The following is a 20632-nucleotide window of genomic DNA, read 5'->3' on the forward strand; positions in this document are numbered from 1 at the left end:
AGAACATGCAATATAATGTAGATATAAACCAAATATTATGGGTTTTTTTAGAAACTCTATTTCTCCTAACAAAACGAAGACTTCAAACCCTAATATGTCCAAAATATGTCTTTTGCAGATGCCTTGGTTTTACACTCACGGTGCGATCTGTAGACGGGTTACATGTAAATTGTACGTATAACACTTCACCGTGGCACAGTTCACGATAAAATCGGAAAGAGATGAAAAAAATACGCGTTGTTTGTGGAGCATTGCAGACAATAATGTTCCAATTGTATTAGATCATAACTTAACCTAACCTTACCTAACCTTACCTAACCTGACTTAACCTAACCCAACCTAACCTAACAACTAATCTAGTATATCGGCTATTTTCAAAAATTTGTTTGCCGCTGGCTTCCTGTAAACCGACAAAAACCATGTTTTATTTAGACATGAATTTTATCTCAGTATTATACGACCCAAAGAGGTTGGACGGTCTTTAATATACGACCATTTCTGATACAACATTTTACGGTGAAATGTAATACGGTGAACTGCATACGTACAAATTTCCGGACACACTGTGGACGTCGATGGCCCAAGTATCTGTCTTATGCGTACACGACTTGCTGGAAACGGGGGCGAGCGGCTTTTGCATAGCCTGGGTAACGAGAGGTCGAGAGTTCAAATCCCACATATTTTTATTTTTACGGCGAAAAACCAGTGCCTAACTTACCAGGCAGTTATTTTGTATTGCATTTTGCATCGTGGAAGCTAAATGTCACCGACACTTTCAAACTACCTTTATGTAATAAGTTATTTGTAAAAAAAATATATCAAAAATTGAAATATCGTATAAATAATATTGTGTAATTAAGAAATTTTTATTTGTTTTTGGTTTGGGAGTACTACTTTGAGAGTAATTTATTAATACTTTATTTACTCAGATGACAATCAGGTTATTTATTTATTATAAATATACATATTATATATTCTTTTTAACATTACAAGAAGCCATGATGCCCAATAAGAGTAGTGTAGTGAAACATTAATTTATTGAGTACAGAAGATAAACAATCACAAACACTCATGCTTTGAGAAAATCACAAAAGTATATATATGTGTCACTGAGTTTCAAAACGCGATATAACACTTTTTTGAAATAATTAAGATATATATATCGATGGATTCGTTATTAAAATCTCTACATGAAAATTGTATCGCCTCTTTCAAAATCCGCTACGATTAACTGTCATTTATGAAACAAAATCAATGCGTATATCAATACCCGCTATAACACCACTGAAACATTCAAAAACCTTTTTAGTTCAAAAAGTTTTTATTGATTTTCTCAACATAATGAAAAAGTGTTATAGCTGGTTTTGAAACTCAGCGACACATATATTGTAACCTCAACGAGAATCAAACTCGGGGGCCCCGGATGAAAGGCCAGCGTCTTGCGCACTGGACTACGAGAGCTGCGTTATATATGCAAGACATCAGTGGGTATATTCTATACACAAGGCACCTATCGACGGTAGATTATCATATTTATGTATTGAGGTATTATAATTGTTACAATAAGTCAGCCGTCTAAACTGTCAAAACTATCTATCTCGCTCTAAAAGTTTACATAGCACTTTTTGACAGTTTAGAGTTTAGAAATTTTAGACGGTTAACTGATTGTAACAATTAACTGTCTCAGTTTATAAACATGATAAACTACCGTCGATAGCCGCCTTGTGTATAGAATACCTTCGCAGGGGCAGTCCTAGGAAGTGCGAGGCCCAATATCGTTTTATAGACTACGGATAACATGGTAATCTGATGGTGCCAGATCAGGAGTATGAGGCGGATGTGTCATGGCTTCCATATAAACTGTTTTCGTTTTTACATCGTCTTTTGGTAAAATCTGTTAAGATTTGGGAAAATCTGTTAGGCAGGGTTAGACGATTTCTTCAATAGATTGCTTTAAGCATGTGCCATGAACTGACTTCAGCTCAAAAGAACTAAAAATGTAAAGCCAGGATGGGAAGAAATTTTATATTAGAATAGAAAATACTTGTATTAATAATTAAACTTAACAAAAAAACATTGTATGGTGTTATGAACAACAGAGTGGGGGTCCACTAATGATAAGTATCAGCATGGTGGATGGCAAGAGTATAAGAAGAATACGTTATTAAATAAGTATTAATAATTTCACAATTATTATTGTAGTAGAACCTTCTTATTTTTAACGATGAGTGAGAATTCTGCGAATCTAACGAATTATTATCTACTTAATACTATAATAATATTTTCCTCTACCACAGCCGACTCAATGTATCTAAAGATGGCGCTTGGTCTACTATATTCATATACTTATTCCATCCATAATAATATGTACTCTCACTCAGGCACGCACACAGAAAAATGGTTTGGGGGAAGGTCATTACCCACTGAAGAAGAAAGCCAATACATTACACGACTGGTCCTACTTTTCGCCCTTCCCGTTGTCTATGGATGACCTGTCATTGCCTGTCATTGTCTATAGAGTGCTCATATTGACGCGTCTGTCGTGTTCACTTGTTGGAGTATTCTTTCAGGCGTATCTTGGAAACCTTGGATCTGATTTAGTGGTTCTGTGTTATTAATAATTGGAAGTGACGATCAAAGTAAACTTCTTCTTTGTATAATAATATCATAATACACTAGGACGTTTGTCAATGTGACAGTCGATTCTAAACGACAATAACTAATAACTTATCTATACTCTTCAGTCATTATAGAATGCCAAACTCTGCTTTTTTATCGAGTTTTTTTATCAATAAATAGTATGGCAGTGGACCACTCGTTGGTTGTGCAAAAAGTTATGCTCAGGCTTTATTAATCTAAAGATGGCGGTAGAAAGGTACATTTTGAAAGAAAAACCATACTTTTTATCGATTTTTGAGCGGCGGGAGGGGACGTGGTTAAGAAATGCTAGCAGGTGCCACCGACTTCAACATTTACCCCTCCTTGCTTTATACTTTCTCGTCGATTAATCCGCGGAATACCGATACATTCTCCATACCCATACAGCCTGGTGTTTCAATCTAAAAAAAACTGACTTGCAATTAGTATAACTAAGGGTGTTCACCTACGAGTTATCGAGAGTTGTCGCATCCACAAGGGGTTGTAGAATACACATATCATAACAGTCATAATAATTGTCAGGGTCGTTAGCAGGGAACTCAGAAATAATGAGAACTGAAATACATAACGGGTAAGGCGAAGCAGGTAACCGACTCGAGTAAGGAAGAATCCGGGTTAAACTTACACACGTGTTAAGAATACGTTTTACGTCGAATACTAAAAACTGCTCTCGGTTTATGCATTTACGCTCATTTAATGTTGGTGTATTACACACACTATTGCACGTGCATAATGCGTGCTTCATTTTCGTAGGACACTCACACATTCAAAACCCTGCATCAATATGCGGCGTATTGAATATAGCTTATCGGTATTCTATTTATTATCTGTTCTGTGGTCGTTAATATCCGCTTGCGTCGTCCGCGCTGTCCTCTCTGTTTATACATACCGCATCGGAATATTAAACCAGATATATAAAATGCCACAAATAATTGCACGAATTTATCAGTGCCAAGGGTCTTCCAGGTCTTGCATGCCATAGAATGCCGAGAGAGGTGGGGTTAATCCATTCATAGACTGCTCGATATTCAAATCATTCGGGCCACGATTCTCAGTTTTGAGGTCCTGATGAAAAATAAGAAGAACTATTATTTATTTTACCTACATAATTTGTATTTTTATAGTTTCTAGAGAGTTCCGGTTCCGAAAAAGTAATATTATATTTTCCTAAGTAATTTGTAGTCTATTTCTGCTTACTCTACTAGAGTTGCTACTTCATAACTTTGCACTTCGGCTCTAGGACGAAAATGATGTTATACCTATTCTAAAAATATTTTTTTTACATAATATACCTATTATCGATTTATCTATTTATTACTACCTAATATAACACCCACGATAGCCGCGTGGCTTAAGCGATGGTCTATAGTATCGAGGGTCCCAGGTTCAAATCCTTTGTCTGGCAAGTACACATATTGTTTTTCAATCTGTGTATGAGTCAGAGTATGGACCTAATAGGTTGAGCAAGTGGCTGACATCCATTTCTCGTAAAAATAAAATCTGTTAATACAAACCTCCACTCTGTAGGGGCCCATATGATCCTATTAGGATCGGACATAGTCGAAAGGAATATATTAATACAAATGAATATCGTTTGATCTAATTTTATACGAGGTAATCAGACAAAAGGCGTATCAGTGTAGTAAAAAGTGAAAAAAGTGCAAAGCATAGAAAGAAGTATTAAATAAAAAGAAGGGCAAGGAATCGGCTTTCTCATATAACTAAAGTAAAGCAGGCCGACAATAGCCGACAACTTACGAGAAATAGCGACGAGATAAAAAAAAATGCAGGGCATCACGGAGGATTTACTTTGGTCATTATAACTTACCCATATAATTAATAATGTAACGTTAATTTTGCCGCAAATTGATTACCAGCCTGCCTCACCGTACTTTTTTATATAACCTGCCTGCTTCACCATACTTTCCGCCCCTAGGTGCAAAGCGTAGAGGTATTAAATGCAAAGTTATAAAACGCGCCTACTTTTACGGTACCTATCCAAGTTTGTAGAGCGGCCGTATATTGAAGATCTCAACCGATAATATTAATGTTAAGCAATTTATTTGACATTAAAATTTTCAAACAATCGCTCATTTCAGACATGCTTTTTAGTCGGAGAAAAATTTACATTTTCACGCGTGGAACTGGCTTGTTGCCTATACGTGATGTTTAATTTATTATTATTATCTTATAACTACGCAGTGTGTTTTTATTTAAACGGCTTGCACTTTCATTTTTATGTTTCAAGCGCTGCTATTTTTTCTCACTGACACATTGACCAAGTTATTATTATTTGATTATATTAAAAAGCTAGCCGTTATAAAAAAAAGATGTCATGTCACACCAGCATAATTAAATTTCGGGTTTCTAGTTTGACCGCTCGTCGAGATCTGAATTCGTTCGCCTTTAAAAATGTGATTCGAATTATTTATTCAAGTAGGTACTAAATAAAATTGTAATTATACTACGTATTTTTAGTATATTATCGGCATAATCTTCATATTATAAGATTACGACTACAAGTCTCAATATTGTATTTAATACAGAGAGTTGGAGCGGACCCTTTTTTGAGTTGCTCCGGAACCTAATACTTGCTCCAGCTCCACTCCGGGTAAAAAGTTTTAATCGGTATTATAATATGTATACAAATAATGTTAAAAAATTAAAAAAATAAGAAGTTTTAAAATAAGGTTTATTATTCATCATTTCCATTATTAATTATATTAATCAAAATTACCGACACTAGTCGTCTTTCATTATCTGCCTCTTCTGTCAAAAAAGTGAGGTTACTTATCACTCGGCAGTGTTGCCGTATTTCAAATAATTTTAGTGTCAAATATAATATTTTCATTGGATTTTAGAACAAAAATTTAATAATAATTAAAAAAACATCTGGGCAGTGGAGCACTACAAATTTTAGGTGCTTCAGGTAAAACTACATTGCTCCACTGCTCTGTGCTCCTCCTACTCCGAGCTCCACTCCAACGCTCTGATTTAATAATCAAATTAATAATTATTATCATTTGTTATTATGCAATGCAGAATATACACAAGACGGAAGAAAGTTCGATTCTTATGATTGTAACCTCAGAAACAGGATCAGAATTAACTAATCGGGGGCCCTACTCCCACCACTAATCAGTATCACTAACCCTCATATAAATAATATAATATTACAAGCTAGAAAGTCCATCCATGGATATACGAAAAAATATGCTGTCAACTATAATTTTTCACTATACTACTGTCATTGGGTGTCATGGCCTATCGCTGAGCTAAAAAGAAGAAGGATTCAATTAGAAAACGTTAATAAGTCAGTTGCGAATTTACAGACTGTTCATTATTTATTATTATTTTAGCTAGTGTTAACAATTCAAACACAAAGGCTGTGAATTATAAATAATAAACGCTCATAAGGAGACCCTCGTAATCCAATGCGTCAGATATGGCCCCCACACCCTGAAGCGGGTCCCCAGGCCAGGATCTTTGGCGGGCTCTTCTACATATCGCTAAGACAAATCAACAATTGCAAATTGCATAACCAAACATTTTAAATTGTTAATATTAGAGAGATAGAATTCGTTTGTTTTTAAAATGCAATTAAAACCTGCCTTATCAAAACCACAGTAGATAATAGTCAACAATATTTGTTTATCTATGACATATCTAAAACTATGACATTAAACCATACATCATTTTTAATATTTTATAAATGGAAGAATATTTTTTTTTATCGATTATGGCAGGGTTTAATGAATTTTAATAAAACTATCCAACACCATATTATGTAATATGTATTCTTAATTCAACGACAACGAAATAAGTGTGCACCATTTTTTCGGGTCGCCCATCCATAGTATACCTAAACTATTATGATTTAGTTTAGGCAGGGTTTAATTCAATTTTAAAAACCAACCAGCACCATCTGCTAATTGTATCCTCAATTCAATGAAAACAAATAAGTGTGACTGACAAAGTTTAGTGTGCACTATTTATGTAGAATCTTGACAGACTACCTCCACACCTCGCCACTGCATGTCAGGGTTCTGGATTCGATTCCCAGTATGACAATACATGTGATTTCTTAGTGTTTCTATAATGTGGTTTACTACCGTAATTTGTACCCAATTGACATGTTGTAATGTTTATTATAAAGTCCATCTAGTTACCATAAAATTCGTTAGTTTTTACGAGGCTATTAAAATTCTGTCTGGTAATGCTCTACTACCGTCTATTGTCAGTTATATGCATATTTCGTGCGTAAAATAACTCAATCGATTCTTTGTTGACATAACATTGTGACACTCTCACCGCACAACGACTGTGTGCCAACAGAAATTGTCGGGAAACTTACAATTTCCCGACAATGCGGCGTAATAATTATTACAATCGATCCATTATTGCGTTGGGAATAATTAATTTGCTTCGAGGAAAAACTTCCGACGGCTGTGAATGATGGCAACACTTCGGGTCGTTTACCTATTGCGGCGTAGTTATTCCGCGGCTGCCTTGAAAGGTACTAGCTCGGTGATTGTAGCATGAACCCATGTACATTGATCATTTCAAAGTGATGGCATCACTCCAGTACGATTTGAGTTCAAGCAAATCATATACTTTTGACATGTATAACAGCCAATGCTTCATCAAAAAAATCCAAAAACAAACATAGAACGTAATTTGAAACACCTCAGAGAAATATGTAACCACTAGAAGCAATCTTTTTGAAAAAAATACGACACCCAGCGGGATTCGAAACTGCACGTAAAAACTAAGGCATGTGCGCCCTACCATTGCGACTCAATTAACTAGTAGTTTTTACAATTCTCTCTGAAACGCTTTCTAATCATTACCTACATCATAGTCTATTCAGTTGGATTTAAATATGATATTGTTTAAGCATATTATGTAAGTAGGTACATAGCATGAAAATATCTCATATATACCCATTAGAAAAAATCACAATTCAAACAAATACGACTAGAGTCTGTATTCTATAAGCTGGCGTTCGCGTCACGTCGTTTGCGGACGGAAAGCTTTGTACCATCTCGTTCGATTGTCGCAAGTTTTCAATGGGTGGGAAGGAGAGGGAATGCAGTGCTGAATGCCGAAGCGGGGAGAAAACCGCACGCCTAACAGACTCTAGTGGATATAGCGGTGTTTTGTAAAAAGGGCGAATTAACCAAAATGCTACTTTACAGGAGGAGGATTTTTAACTTTTGACATTTATTTGTTTTTTACCTGTAGATGATTATAAATATCTAACAAGTTTATAATAAAGCTTAGAAAGAATACTGTCATTAAAATAGGTATTATTATATAATATTTTAAAAGGCCTAAAATGTCACATTTGCTTTTTATTTCGTAATTTTAATTAATTTAATTTTAGTCGATTATCGTTTTTAAGTACGAGTACTTTCCTGTAGAGATAAAAATTTGCCGTTTTTACACAACAAAGCTAGTGGAGTACATATTGTATTTTCATCAAAATCTCGATTTCGCCAAAATGGTTGATTCGCCCTTTTTACAAAACACCGACGATATATCTGAGGTGTTTTCAAGTTATGTGTGTTCCAGGGGCGGCTCTACCTTAAGGGTTCGTAGGGACCATCCCCACATCGTTATGTCAAAAATACACGTTCGATATTTTATCACTGTCATAATATACATAGGTACTTAATTATATGATTAAATTAACTATTTAATTTATTTTATCATACTGAGGAGCGAATCAAATGACCCCATGGTATTAATTAAGTTAATATTGTTAAGCACGCTTTTTCGATGTGATTAAGTGACGACTCAGATAATCATTTTATTTATTCTGAAAAATTACTCATTTCCTCATTATATCTCTATATATATAAAAATCTCGTGTCACGATGTTTGTGGTCGAACTCCTCCGAAATGGCTCGACCGATTTTTATGATTTTTTTATGTATATTTTTTAGGTATGAGAATAGGTCAACAAGTATATTTCATACCGCTAGGTGATTAGGGTATCTCTATCCAGAAAATTTTTCTTTTTTTTTTGACAAATTTTTTTTGTATTTTTTTTATTATTTGGCATAAAAAAATACTTATAAGCCCAAATTTTCACTCTCCTACCCCCACCCTCTTATTTTTAAATCGCGATTTTATTATTTTTGTATGAACAAATTTAACCGTCGTTTGTATTTCAAACAACGAAATTATTTATGTTGTTGAATGACAGATAGCGCTACGTCCGAGAAGAATTCAAGAGAAGCGTCGCGTCATTTTGTCATTTCATTCGGCATATCACAACGCAGTGCCTGCAAAATTTTGTACGATTTATTTTAATTTATCTATTTTTATGTGCATGTATTACAGTGCACAATGCCAGCAAGACGCAAGGGGGGCCATTTGGGCCGTCGAACGAATAAAGCAACAAACATGCGAAATAGTAGAGCAGAAAGAACAGACGAACAAATCCAACAAGATACGAGTAACAAAAACGTGCGTGTAAGCATGTCGCAATTGCGTGCATCTCAATCACAAGAGGCACGAGCTGACCGAAATCAACAACGACAATTGGAACGGAGCCAAGCGCGCCGGTTCGTAGTTAACACACGCAGAGCAAATGACCGACAACGCCAACAAGTACATCGAACATTTACATCCGCTTCGTTCCTTCGTCTCGCATTCGAGTACGAGCCAGATATTGAATATTCCGCTCATCCGAAAGTGCTGATTGGTGCTATGGACAAAGAATGTCCCCATTGTCATGCGCTCAAATTCAAACATGAGTCAGCCGGGATGTGTTGCGCATCAGGAAAAGTGCAACTACCAGAAATTGAGATACCACCAGAACCATTGAACGGCTTGCTCATCGGCACGGTTCCAGATTCAAACCTGTTCCTGAAGTACATTCACACATTCAATTCATGCTTCCAAATGACTTCGTTCGGAGCAACAGAAATAGTTCACAATACTGCAGCAATGGTCAAAAATTCCATTCAACGTTCAAAATCAAAGGCCAAGTGTACCACAAAGTAGGCTCATTGCTGCCAATGCCAAACGACCCACATCATTTTTTACAAATCTACTTCATGGGCGGTGAGGACATCAATCGTGTGAATGCATGTTGCGGCTACAATAACCTCAATTTGCCTAACGCCAGGCGCATCGTCGGCGAACTGGACGCCCTGTTGAATGAGCACAATGAATTATTGGAATTCTTCAAAGCACACATGCACGAATTGCAAAGTGACAATCACGCTATTGTCATCAATCCTGATAAAACACCAGCTGGAGAGCACGTACGTCTATTCAATGCGATTGTTGTTGACGACATTGCTGGAATCATGGTTGGCGACCGCACATCGACGCGAGAAATCGTGATTCGAAGAAGAAACAATAATCTGGAGTTCATCGCTGACACACACCGTTCATACGACGCTCTCCAATATCCGCTAATTTTCTGGAAGGGACAAGACGGATATTGCATAAACATTAAACAACGAGATCCTGTCACGGGTAATTCATTCATTGTGAACATCATTACTCATTTTGAATTGAGAAAATGAATGGTTGATGTTTTTTTGTTTTTATCGGCGGTCATCGTCTACAGCGCTCTATTCCTCTTTCTGCCATATATCCCATCCCCACACACTTACGATACATTCGTTATTTTTTATTTAACAACCACAATATACACTAGAAATAATTTATATGGCAGAACAACGTTTGCCGGGTCAGCTAGTTATATCATATTATTATAAGTATCTTGGTATATAATGTATATTGTGAGAAAGTAGGTAGGTGTATATATTTAATAATAAATGGCTAAACCCCACCACCTAGAAGGTAGTCGATCCGCCACTGGTGTGTTCAATATATTATGGGATGTTACATTCTCAAATCTTGTGAATTATTCGTTGAATAAATGAAATGGTTTATTAAATATTATGTGTAATCATGGTTAGTTATTATTATTACATTACAAGTAGACCCAGATAGATAAAATACACTCAATAATTTTTTAATATAATTTATACACTTAGTATTCATATTATGTGTGGACAAAAATTGCAAGTGTATATATTATATTATATTATCTAATTAAAATCAAATCGTATTGTTGTGAAGTTATCATTTTTAAATGAGCGTTGTATATACGTTAGGGACAGGTCTAGCTCGATACCTCTCGGTAGATAAAATATGACATTTGATTGGAATTCAAAGGAAGAGAAAGTTGACTTCGGATCATTGCTGCGAATCACTGCGGAGTACCAATTCCTGACATTGTTGTTAAACCAAAGATCATAATAATTATACACATACATATATATTGTTATCAAATTATATCAATACATATTCTACCGTGGTAGAGTAAAATCACTTGATGGAAAGTAATTAATTTCGGAAATATTACCGATAGAACAATACGATTAATGTTTATTTGACAGATTTTACTTGACACTTTTTTAATTATTCAAATGAATAATACACAATACTAAGCCCGGTCGCACATTGAAAATCGTCCGACTGCAACACGTTGAATTTTTCGATGTAATTGTCTTTTCATTCTCAAATCGCATATCAGTGGCGAAGGGTCACTTTTATAAAGAGGTAGATCTGATAAAAAGAGCACTCATGTCAGGTATCCTACTTACGAAAAATAAGAAGATACTGCGATATTGGGTACACACTAATGACAACGACACACTAATTCAATGAAACTTCAAAAACTCACAGACGGCATAAAATTGAGCGATGTGTTTAAATTACGTATTTTTCAAACCATATATACCCATCAAAAAATTATTAGATTTTTAAATATTTATTAATATTCGATTAAAAGTAATAGAAATTACTTTTTAAAATTATTAATTCTAATCTAATTATTAATTATTATTTTGGACAAAGTGAAGTCATGTCAATATTATGGGCTAACGTTTTAGTCTCTACGATATGAGCTTACTTTATTTCATACAATTCGACAGACTGGCGAAGGTAGCGTGGCGAAAAGTCCATTTGAAAAAAATTCAGAATTATTTCACACATAATTCGACCTTTATTTACGTTAAGGCAGATGGCGCGCTGTGGTATATTTTTTTAAACCTTTGCAGATTGTTCTTTAATCTGTGTAATACATTCCTACATATTATACGACATCTCTCGTTGGCAAAATAAACTATTTTTATAGAATATAAAATAATGAAGTGATTATAATTATAAATATGTCAATATGTAATTAAGCAATATTTTTCTTAAGAAGGTTGGCTTTAAATAATCTCCTAATAAGGAGTCTTCGCCACTGTCGCATATTGATTGGTGTCGAATTCTTCTGACAGTGCCGGCGACTCATTTAGGTGTCGGTATCGTTATTTTCAAATTACACTAACACCGTTCCAAATTAATTAGAGAAAAACGTCTATTTATCGCGTGCAACAAAGTTTACTCGACACGGGGCGCTTTCATTGTGATGGCATTGTCCAAGAAAGAGAATTCCAACATTTCCCCCTTTTTTGATTTTGATTTATGACCCTATCCCAGTCGATTTTCAATGTGCGACCCGGCTAAAAGGTTCAAGACACACGACGCAGTCTGGAGTACTATAACGCAGATCTTGGTCGATTCAAAGAGAATCCAATTAGAATCAAGCAAGCATTACCACGGTTTTCGCAAATATTCTGCAAATTGAAAAGCCGTATGTCTTCGTCCTAACCTTCATTACGCCCGTATAACGAGTTTGCAGCTAGTGGAGAGAATAGCAAGCAAATATTATAGTATTATATTTCAAAGTGTCTTTCTTTGAGTAATGTATTAGGTATAAATAATTAATATTAGATACACACATGGCCACGGTGAAGCAGTGCTAGATTGCCCTACTCTCAGTACCAGATTTATCATATGGCTAAATAAGAAAGGCTATAGCCCAGAGCCCCTAAATTGGCAGAGCCTTTGGGTTCTGTAAAATGAAAATTTGAAAACATTTACGAATAAATCTTGCGCCAGAAGAAGCATCTGCCTTTGTGCGAATGAGTTTGCGAGGTTCAAAAGATCGTCAAAAATAGGTAGGTAGCTACATTGAACAAAATTTAGATACCATTATTAAATGTTTGAATTTTCGTACATTTTTAAAATCATCAAATTTGCACGTAGGTATTACCTAAAAATAAAACATTCGGAGGACATGCAACATCATGAAGCAAAACGGCAATACGACCAACGACGATTTTTAATTCGAAGCTTACCCATAACGTAATCAATTTGTCGGAAAATTTCAAAAGAGGCCTCGAAATAGTTCAAACCAGTAAATTAATGTATATCTGAACCTTAAAAAGATGCGTACTTCTCACAAATTACGTATAAAATATTATGTGCCCAAGCCATAAGAAAATCCATGCAACTGACATCAATGAGGCCCATAACATAACCACTCAAGCAAATAAATCAGTTAAATTATTATGAATCGTGGCTGTCATCTTCAATATTTATTATTTTAAGTTAGATGGTGTGATTCTCTGAAAGAGATAACTACATTGATATTTTTACTAATTACGTTAGTAATTGGATTTTTTTTGTTTTTATTAAATTATCGTAGGAAGACTTAAAATCAGCCAGTGCCTCGGGCCTCCTAGTTCCTAAACCTCCCACTGAATACGACGATTGAACACATTATTGAACATTTTGTGAAACGCCATTTTCATAATATTATTTTGTTTTATCCGAAGGCCCATTCAATCGTAATTCCAGCCCTCCCTACTCTAACGCAATGAGTAAAAAGACAAAATGGTTTTATTTTAAATCTGCTCCGCTCATGAACGAAAATGATAATTTACTTCGTTAACACATAATTATGATACATAAACACTTTAATATATATCTTTTTTGGCGGCACCTACTTACAAAAGTATTCGGTTTTATTTATTTTACAACGTTTTTATAAGCTCGTATTCTTGTTTGTCCGGTGGTTGTTTGTCCACTAAAAATAATGCAATCGATTTTTAACTAACTTCCCGACTAGCTAGACATTTGAAACTTTTATAATATATCAGAACACGATGCCAATGCATTCTTTTAATACTTTTAGCCATCTTTAAGCAGAATTGAATTCATTTTCAGTTAATTCTGTTTAGTATGGAAAGTTATTTCAGAAAAATCCGTAAAAAGTAAAAGACTATTATTGGTTGCTAAGGGGGTGGTCCTAGCAACTTAATTATTATTATATACGTGCGTTACTATGAAAATCAAAATGAAATGTCAAAATAACATTTCAATATTCTATATTTGTTTGTTTTTTTATGTATATACTTCTTATCATGTACAAGTTTGAGCATATTGAGCATAATAATTCAACAGAAAATTTAAAAACGTTGTATTATAAAAAGTTCTTTTTATCTTCTAATTATTTTTAAATTAATATAGAATCGGGTATCGTCTTGAGCTCCGTCCTATCTGCGCACTTTTACAGAACCTCAGTCGTGAGAGCAGGTATAGGTACAGGTAGGTGTACTAGATGGCAGTAGGGCAAGTTGTCGGGTCAGTGATCCCACTAATGTTGCTATATCCATCGAAATAATCACAATCTGTATGTACCTATGTAATTTATTTTAATAAAATTTAAAAAAAAAAAATAACGGTAGGTACCTATCTACCAGAGGCGAAGGGTGGAGGTAGGCTGTTAATATTCGCCATAAATAGTGCACACTAAACTTTGTCAGTCATATGTATTTGTTTTCATTGAAATAAGACTACAATAATTATTTACAGATGTTGGTTAGTTTTTAAAATTCAATTAAACCCTGCGAAACCAAGACATAATGAATAATAGTAAAAAAATACTCATCTATAAAGAATCTAAATTATCCAATTAAATCATACATAACTTTGGATATTTTATAGTTAGAATAATATTTTTCATCTGTTACAGTTTGGTTTAGGCAGGGATTAATGAATTATTGATTTAAATTAATAAAACGCAATTTTTTGTACTTATTCCACTTTTTTATTTAAGAGCGTACATAAGTGAAACAGCAAATAATTTTCAACACTATGTGGAACGAAATTTTGGCCGCGTTGCCATTCGGAGAGGGATAGTCGACCTGTCCGCATGTCAATTTCTTTTGTGATCTTGTGATCTTTTGTGATAAATCGTGTAAAGATGACTAAAAAACGTTCCGCATGTACTAAGAAAACATGTCAATGAATATGAACATAAAAGGGACGCATGTTGACCTTTTATGACAAATTATATTTCGTTCGGCTTGCGTTATTTGCACCCGCGACCCGCAATCCGCGCATCACCTAGTCCCGAGCTTTTTAGATCATGCCTCAGCTGAGGTATAGCCTTTTGTAAGAAATAATATCCAATCTCATTAATGTTAATTTAATTGTTAGTGACAGAGCACTGTTGGACGGATAATGCGATGTAATAGTAGATTATTTGTGTCGTCTTTATGATTTTGTTGTGGGAAATACCAGTTTTATTATTCAGTTGAAAATGTCCCTTTGTGGTGGACAAAACCGGTCCGAATTTATTAAATAAAAAAGTGGAATAAGTACAAAAAAATCGTTTTATTAATTTAAATCAATAATACGATGCAGTTCCACCATGTATTGACATTTAACACAATAAAAGGGTTTAATGAATTTAAAAAAATGAACCAACAATATGTGTAATAAATGTACTTATTCTTAATCGCTCACGGCGAACTGTGCCACGGTGAAATGTTTTACGTACAATTTACATGTAACCATTAAACATAACCTATCTGGCAACATTATTTAGTGCGACTGCAATTTACGTAGACGGTGAATGGTGAAGTCGAACGCCGGCTCGGTCGCAACTGACAATCGGTCCGCGAGCGCAAAATGTCAGTCAGCAGTGCGATGCCAAACGAAAGGAAATCTTCTACAGCACATCTGTAGTAGTTGTACAGTTATGTTGCCCACTGATTTACAATATCGCGGCGCACAATGGTGTCGGTTTGATTTATTGCCGTGTGTGAAGAATCACGACTCTAGCGACTGAATGACGAATGATTTATTCCTTTACACACCTGTGTGTTTCTATTATGCCAAAAGTCCGAGGACAATAAATTGTCCGATCTGTCTATGCTCTGCTACTGATCAACGAACGAATAAAAAAACTCGAGCTGTCAAAAGTCAAAAGTTGCGATTATCGTAATGTCTTCCGATAATCCTACATTTTGTGTGTTATTTATATGTAGACTTGCATAAAATAATAGAGCAATGAAAACAACACAAGTTTCTTTCAAGTTTTCTTTCATGAATTTCATAATTACAAATAAAAAAATAATTAATAAATCTCTCATTTTCTAATGTGTACATTAACAAATCAATCAATAAAAATATTTAAAACAATTACAATGTTTTTTCGGTCCGAATGATTACGTATTAATGTCAAATCGAATTTACGTAGTGATCGATGGACGAAGTCTGGCAACTCGAAGAGTAAAATATCAAACGTGTTTGAAATCCAACGAGCCTGGTCTGCGGATTAAAAAATCCGCAGATCTGGGGTGCTCCACGCTCCAGACTGTAAATCGTCTGACTTGCGTGCCAATGGAGCGCCGGCATTAGAGATTGTAATCCCGGACAGAATGTTCAATCCATGACAGGCGTGTACTCAAAGGGGGTGTTTTCGGGTTCGGAACCTCCCAGAAACTCTAAAAAATCAAATTATTTATAATAGTTCTTCTAATTCTTCGCCAGGAGTTAGGACCGTAACGCACTCCTCTCGGCATTCAACGACACGCAAAGCCTGAGGCCAGTGAAACATCCGTGGCAACTATAAATTTGTGCAGATATCTGGGGTTAGTTTTAATATTCCGATGCTTCTTCTTCTTCTTTGCCCATATCCGCCCCTTAACTGGAGCATATGGACACCACGCGGCGCCTCCAAGAATCCCTGTCGCTCGCCAGTCTTCTTGCTTCGTTCCAGGTCAAACCAGCATCCCGTAGCTCCGCCGTATACACTCTGTAGATTGTATTTAGCGGCCTTCCAGGACGCCGGAATCCGGTCGGCTTGAAGAACAGGCAAGCCAGGTTAAAGTTCTCTTCTGGCATCCGCAGCACGTGGCCGAGCCAGGTCCAACGTCGCCTCTTCACTTTCAGCGTGATGAGAGGCTGCTTGGTACGTTCTCTTATCTCCTCGTTGCTCCTAAAGTCATACCACCGCACACCCAGTATTCGTCGCAAACATCTGTTTTCGAAGCTCAGTATACGGTTGCTCTGAGCCTTCGTAAGGTGCCATGATTCGCTACCGTAAAGCAGCACCGTCAGAATGCAAGCGTCGAATAGGCGGCATTTGGTTTTGACCGAGTACAATCGTGAGTCCCAGACATTTCGCATCGAGTTGAATGTTGCTCCAGCCATTCCCATTCGGATAGCGAGCTCTTTCTGCAAAATGCCATCTCCCGTGATGTGTACCCCCAGGTACTTGAAGCTGTCGACGCTCTCGATGCTCTGTCCATCGCTAATCAGAGGGAAATCTGGATCAGGACAGGTGCTATTGCACAAGACGTTGGTTTTCTTCGCGTTGATTTTCAAACCAACGCGAGAGGAGTTGTTATGCAACCTGTCGATTGTCTCTTGAATGCCCTCGATTGAGTTGTCGAATAGGACAGCATCATCGGCGTATTCCAGGTCGCATAGCTTCACCGTGGGGGTAACAGGTATGCCTCGGTCGGGTGGTATTGACTTCCGTAGTATGAAGTCAAAGAGAATGATAAAGAGAAACGGTGCAAGGACACAACCCTGTCTGACTCCGGTCGTGACCCCGAACCATTCCGTGACAGTGTCTCCAATTCTGACACAGCATTCGCCTAAAAGACAAGACACCGCGTACAATACAAAAGGACACTAACGAACGAATTTCCATCATCGTCACCAGCCTGAATACATCCACTGCCGGATGAACGCCTCTCCCAACTGATTCCACTTCTCTCGGTCCTGTGCGTTGCGTTGCCACGTACTTCCGCAGATTCTTTTCATTTCATCGATCCAGCGGCCTCTAGGTCTACCTTGCGGACGTTTTGTACCTCTTGGGTATCACTGGATGACTCAATTTCTCCAGCGATTGTCCCTTCTTCAAGCTAATTGTAATCGATTATTAATTAAATAACAAATTTTAAAAACTAACTAACACTATTAACACATTGTATTCTTAGTTTAGCGAAAGTATATGAGTATGACTGATAAAGTTTAGTGTGCACTATTTAGCTAAAATCTTAACAGCCTCCCTCCACCGCTCGCCAATGCTGGATACTACACAATAGCCAAAATTTTTTCAATCATAGTTATTTAACCTCTTATGCTCTTATTAAGTAGACAATAAAAAGATTTCTTACATTGTTACTATAATACAATCAAATTCATAATATTAACGCCGTAAATGTTCAGTAAGTTTCACGTTTACCTGAATTTTAATTAGTCCGATAGGCACTTCCTTCAGTATTCGCCAAAATTACATACTTCGGTACTTTTATGTGCTAAATGTATCATTCAAGGAACATTAAACAGACGTATTCATGCAGTAGTACCTACCAACAAAAAAATCAAACGCTGAAATTGAAGAGTGTTTTAAAAATCAGTATAAGCTTTGATTTTTTTTAATATATCTGTGATGTTTAGTCGATATGTAGGTACTACATAATATCGATTTGTATTGAGTGTGTTTTAAAAAGCATTTGATAACATGTTTTCTGTTAAAAATCAATGTGAAATACAACATAAGTAAATGAAACTATTTTCAAGTTGACCATATTACAATAATTATTGTTGTTCGATGGATTTACGTAAATAAACTCATATAGCTCTCAAAAGATAGAAGAAGAGCTACCAATCAATTTCGAAAAACATAGTTTTAATACTGTATTAATTAATAAAATGTAAAGAATATTATAGTTTAATGATGTGAACTGTCAATTATTGGTGGAAAGGCACCTATCAATTAAAATAAAATAATATATAGTACTTATTCAATATTGTTTAATAATAATAAGAACCGGTTTCGGCTATGTTAAGCAGACAAATTAACCAGAAACCTTTAAAATTGACATACACACACCTGATGAGAATCATAGAATTTCCACAAAACCTACTCTTAAAGAGTGGTGGTTTTAGGTACGTGGAGGTCTGTGGCTCTTACAGGTTTGGAGCAGCCCTTGTGAAACGTTTTCCTGTGCGTTAAACACCATTATAATATGTATTACAACGAGTATTACAACGATACGTTCTAATGAAGCGATCGCATTGTCTGGTTCGTGGAAAACCGCTACTGCTCTCAAAAATTGTAACATTTATATTCGTTCCTTCATACGCCGCCTTTTATTATGTGCCACTTATGTGCAATGCATGACCTGCGTACCCCCACGGGATGTCACTGACCACCGGTAAATTGAAAGAAATAATTTAAATTCAAACACCTTATTTTCTCTAATCTTTATTTTGTTTTAATTTTCAGAAAGAACTAGGCGAGCTAATCTACGGGCGTTTCAAATAATTGTGTCTAATTAAAAACAGATTATGAATTAATCAGTGAATCTAAGTGGTACATCTTGAAGCAAATAATTCTGCCTGATAATATATAATATACATTTATATATTATTGTTTTATCCGTTTAGAAACGTTCTATAATAATAAATTGGTATATTATTAAGAATCAATAACACTTGAATACCAGTAGTGAAAGTGAAAACAATTCAAACAAGGAAATTACAACTCGTTCAAAACTACTTGCCAGACGTGTATTATTACCATCCGAAGAATCGGTGAACGATTTGTATCGTTAGACGTTTTGCGTCGGAGAATAAGCGATTCTTGGATTGGTCAGTGTTCACTTATTCGGCCGCGAAGATGTCTCAGAACTGCAAGTCCACGTTTACGTCGACCCAGCGAGACGCCAACAACAACATGTACTCGGGAGGAGGGTGCTCCGCGAAAACCTTCGGAGGACCACCGCCGAATGCCAACACCAAAGGATATCAGGTATGAATCTATTCATTTTTCAATATATAGGTAAATACATTTTTATTTTACACTATTAATATTATAGTCATGATCAGCACCGACGCGAGGTTATTTGGTGCCCTAGGCAACGTTTATTTGCGTGCCCCCTTTTAAACAAATTGTCTCATTTTTTTTCGAAATAATAAAAAAACATTTAGGGATCATTAGACATATAATAGACACTTAGTTACACAAGTTAAGTAATTAGACTAAACAATACACAGCTGTGTGACAAAACCCCGGGATTGGTATCGTTTGTACCGTTTGTATCTGGCTGTATCATTATTTGTATACCTGAAGCTGGCCATGGATCGCCACCAGATTCCGAATTCGATCACTACTTATGATACATAATTACAACAAACAGATAAAACATCAAAACAAAATAAAACGTATTATTTAAAACCATTAAAATATGGAAATTAATTTTAGTTCTCCATTTATGTGCCCTAGGCGATTGCCTAGTTCGCCTATATGGACGCGCCGGCCCTGGTCATGATTCTTGATCACATAAATCAGCGTAGTTATCAAGGGGGTGGGAGGAGTTTATCCAGTCGGGGGCTTATGTACTCGTAGCAGCAATTCCACCAATCAGAATTGATTGATATGATTGTATTTCTAATTTACTTATCTACCTATTTTTCTTATATACCGGTGGTTTTATACGTATTTTAATTGTTTTATTGAGATATGAATTTGATTTCATACTATACGGCCATCTATTTTCGATACAACATCTCACGGTGAACTGTGATACGTACAAATTTCCGGACACTCATAAAGACCGCTGGATCAATGAAATGGTTCAGATCTGTGGTAACGCAATTCACACGACCGAACGTAGTGGCATAAAATTATGGAGGCCTTTATCCAGCATTGGATTAATTATGATGACTGCAGAAAAGCTGATGACGTGTGATTGATATAAAATAGTTTCGTCCAACACCTATGTCATACTCATATCGTACGTCACAT

The 20632-nt window shown here is 35.8% G+C and overlaps 1 protein-coding gene across 1 annotated transcript in view; it reads left to right on the forward strand.

Annotated features, from left to right (window-relative positions):
- The window catches only part of LOC147070152 (uncharacterized), an 89280-nt gene that overhangs the window by 36021 nt on the left and 32627 nt on the right, over positions 1–20632 (forward strand). Inside the window, exon 2 of the mRNA XM_085949999.1 lies at positions 19112–19636. Coding sequence (XP_085806125.1) covers positions 19505–19636 — 132 coding nt within the window. The 5' untranslated portion in view covers positions 19112–19504. The remainder of the gene's footprint in view (positions 1–19111; positions 19637–20632) is intronic.

The sequence above is a fragment of the Rhyacophila brunnea genome, unplaced genomic scaffold, assembly GCF_057557595.1.
Source record: "Rhyacophila brunnea isolate RB1 unplaced genomic scaffold, BYU_Rbru_1.0 scaffold_22, whole genome shotgun sequence".
Classification (NCBI taxonomy): Eukaryota; Metazoa; Arthropoda; class Insecta; order Trichoptera; family Rhyacophilidae; genus Rhyacophila; species Rhyacophila brunnea.